Raw genomic sequence first — 1,732 nt, 5'->3', positions numbered from 1 at the left:
CACATTCCACCAAGGATTCCTGGATCTCTCAAGGACATAGCATCAGAAGTCTAAAAAACAGCTTGAGAAATCACACCATCAAATCATCTCTCTACTATCAGTAAGAGCACATTGTTACACAGCACTTTGTCTTATTCACAAATCTTATAAGGAGTCTGGGTTCACCATTTCTGTGTCAGAATGAAGGAATGAAAGAAAACCAATGAACCAGATTCTTAGCTTTGACATGATCTTGTTTATTATAGTGCGAACAAATACATGCTTCCCACACTCAGGCAACATTGAGACACATTGTAAACCAATTTTTTTAACATCAAGGAAAGATGAAAATGTGAAAGTAGTAAATCACATTAGATCAGCTATAGTAGAAACACCCAACCAGCAATCAGACACCACTAAGAAAGAACCAGAAGTCCATGGAGTTTGAATTTATATCCTGAGTCTTCAGCATGATGATTTGCTGGAACAAGCACACTACTGGCCTCCCTGGACAGAGCAAGATGGATGACATGTGCCATACACGTGGGTCACAGGTTGGCAGCCGCTGGATGGAGGCGGCAGAGGTCTTGGGCTGCTGGAGACGATATGAACTGCTTGAGGACCACAGGCCAAGTAACCTACGGGTTGGCATCCATAAGTGAGGAGGCTCTGGGGTCGGCAGCTGCTGGACAGAGAGGTCAAAGGGCGGTAGGCACTGAGCACGCTACCTATAGGTTGGCAAGTATTGATCAGGGTGTTCTGCGGACGGCAACTGCTGGACACATAGCTCGGAGGTTTACAGGATACTGGGAGGCAGGAGCTGGAGACACAGGAAGAAGCAGGAATAAAACTGGTTCCTAGGCTGGGTCTGGGCACATAGTAAATAGTGGAAGATCTCCAGGAGGTTGCGCAGTTGCTGGGCACACAGTTGGTTGGCTGGCAGCTGGTTGGTTCAATGTAGGTCTCTTGGCTTTTGTCCGTGAGCCAGGCACGATCTTGACAGCTGCTGGGTAAGCAGAAGACATCTCCACAGCTCACATTTGTAGAGCAGCCGGCAACGGAGGAGGAGGCAGGGATGTGGCAGGAATTTCCGGGGGAGCCTGAGCTGCAGTTGCGAGAGTAGTTCTGGCAAGACATAGCGAGGGTTTTGAGAGCAGGCTGTGTTTGAGGGAAAGAATTGAATGCAAGTTTCATTCTGATCCCCACTTGCCTTGGCCCTTTATATACCCTAGAGGGTGAGGGTTTTGTAAACAGACTCTTCCTCCTGGTTGGATGAGACTGCATCAGAACTCTTCATTAGAGTGCAGGAAGAAGCGCTCTTACTTCCGATAAAATTGGATGTTCCTTACAATGCGTTCCATTTATTAAATATATTGAGAAGCCTGCGTGACTAGATTTTAATAAGATTTCTTCTTAAATTATCCAACCAAAACAGACACTTTTGAAGGCTATGAACTTATTCCAGTTACAATAACCATGGCAAATTCTTAAAATCCCCCTCTTGGAATTGTTTTTAAAAATTGTATCATTTTTTTAAACAGGGGCAAATTTTCTTTATCTGAAAGAAAATCCAGTTCTCTTTGGAAATTACTCACATGAAGTCACTTGGAACCAAGAGTGTTATAAGGGAGGTGAAAACTCCTATAATCTAAATGGCAGGAAAAGCTGAAACTACTACAACTATACAAAATTTCAATGTGCTCACTTTATTTCAGAATCCCAGTACAGATTAACTTCATAGCAAAGTATCTTT

General features: G+C 43.9%; 1 protein-coding gene across 1 annotated transcript; it reads right to left on the bottom strand.

Moving 5' to 3' along the window:
* Positions 1 to 212: 212 nt before the first annotated feature.
* Positions 213 to 1,171, bottom strand: KRTAP26-1 (keratin associated protein 26-1). Its single transcript, XM_002716789.4, has one exon. The coding sequence runs from the start codon at positions 1,114 to 1,116 to the stop codon at positions 475 to 477; it is 642 nt and encodes a 213-aa protein (XP_002716835.3). The 5' UTR covers positions 1,117 to 1,171; the 3' UTR covers positions 213 to 474.
* Between the last annotated feature and the right edge of the window lie 561 nt (positions 1,172 to 1,732).

Source organism: Oryctolagus cuniculus, chromosome 4 (genome assembly GCF_964237555.1).
Source record: "Oryctolagus cuniculus chromosome 4, mOryCun1.1, whole genome shotgun sequence".
Classification (NCBI taxonomy): Eukaryota; Metazoa; Chordata; class Mammalia; order Lagomorpha; family Leporidae; genus Oryctolagus; species Oryctolagus cuniculus.
The sequence above is the reverse complement of the archived record's forward strand: the minus strand, read 5'-3'. Positions and strand labels throughout refer to the sequence as shown.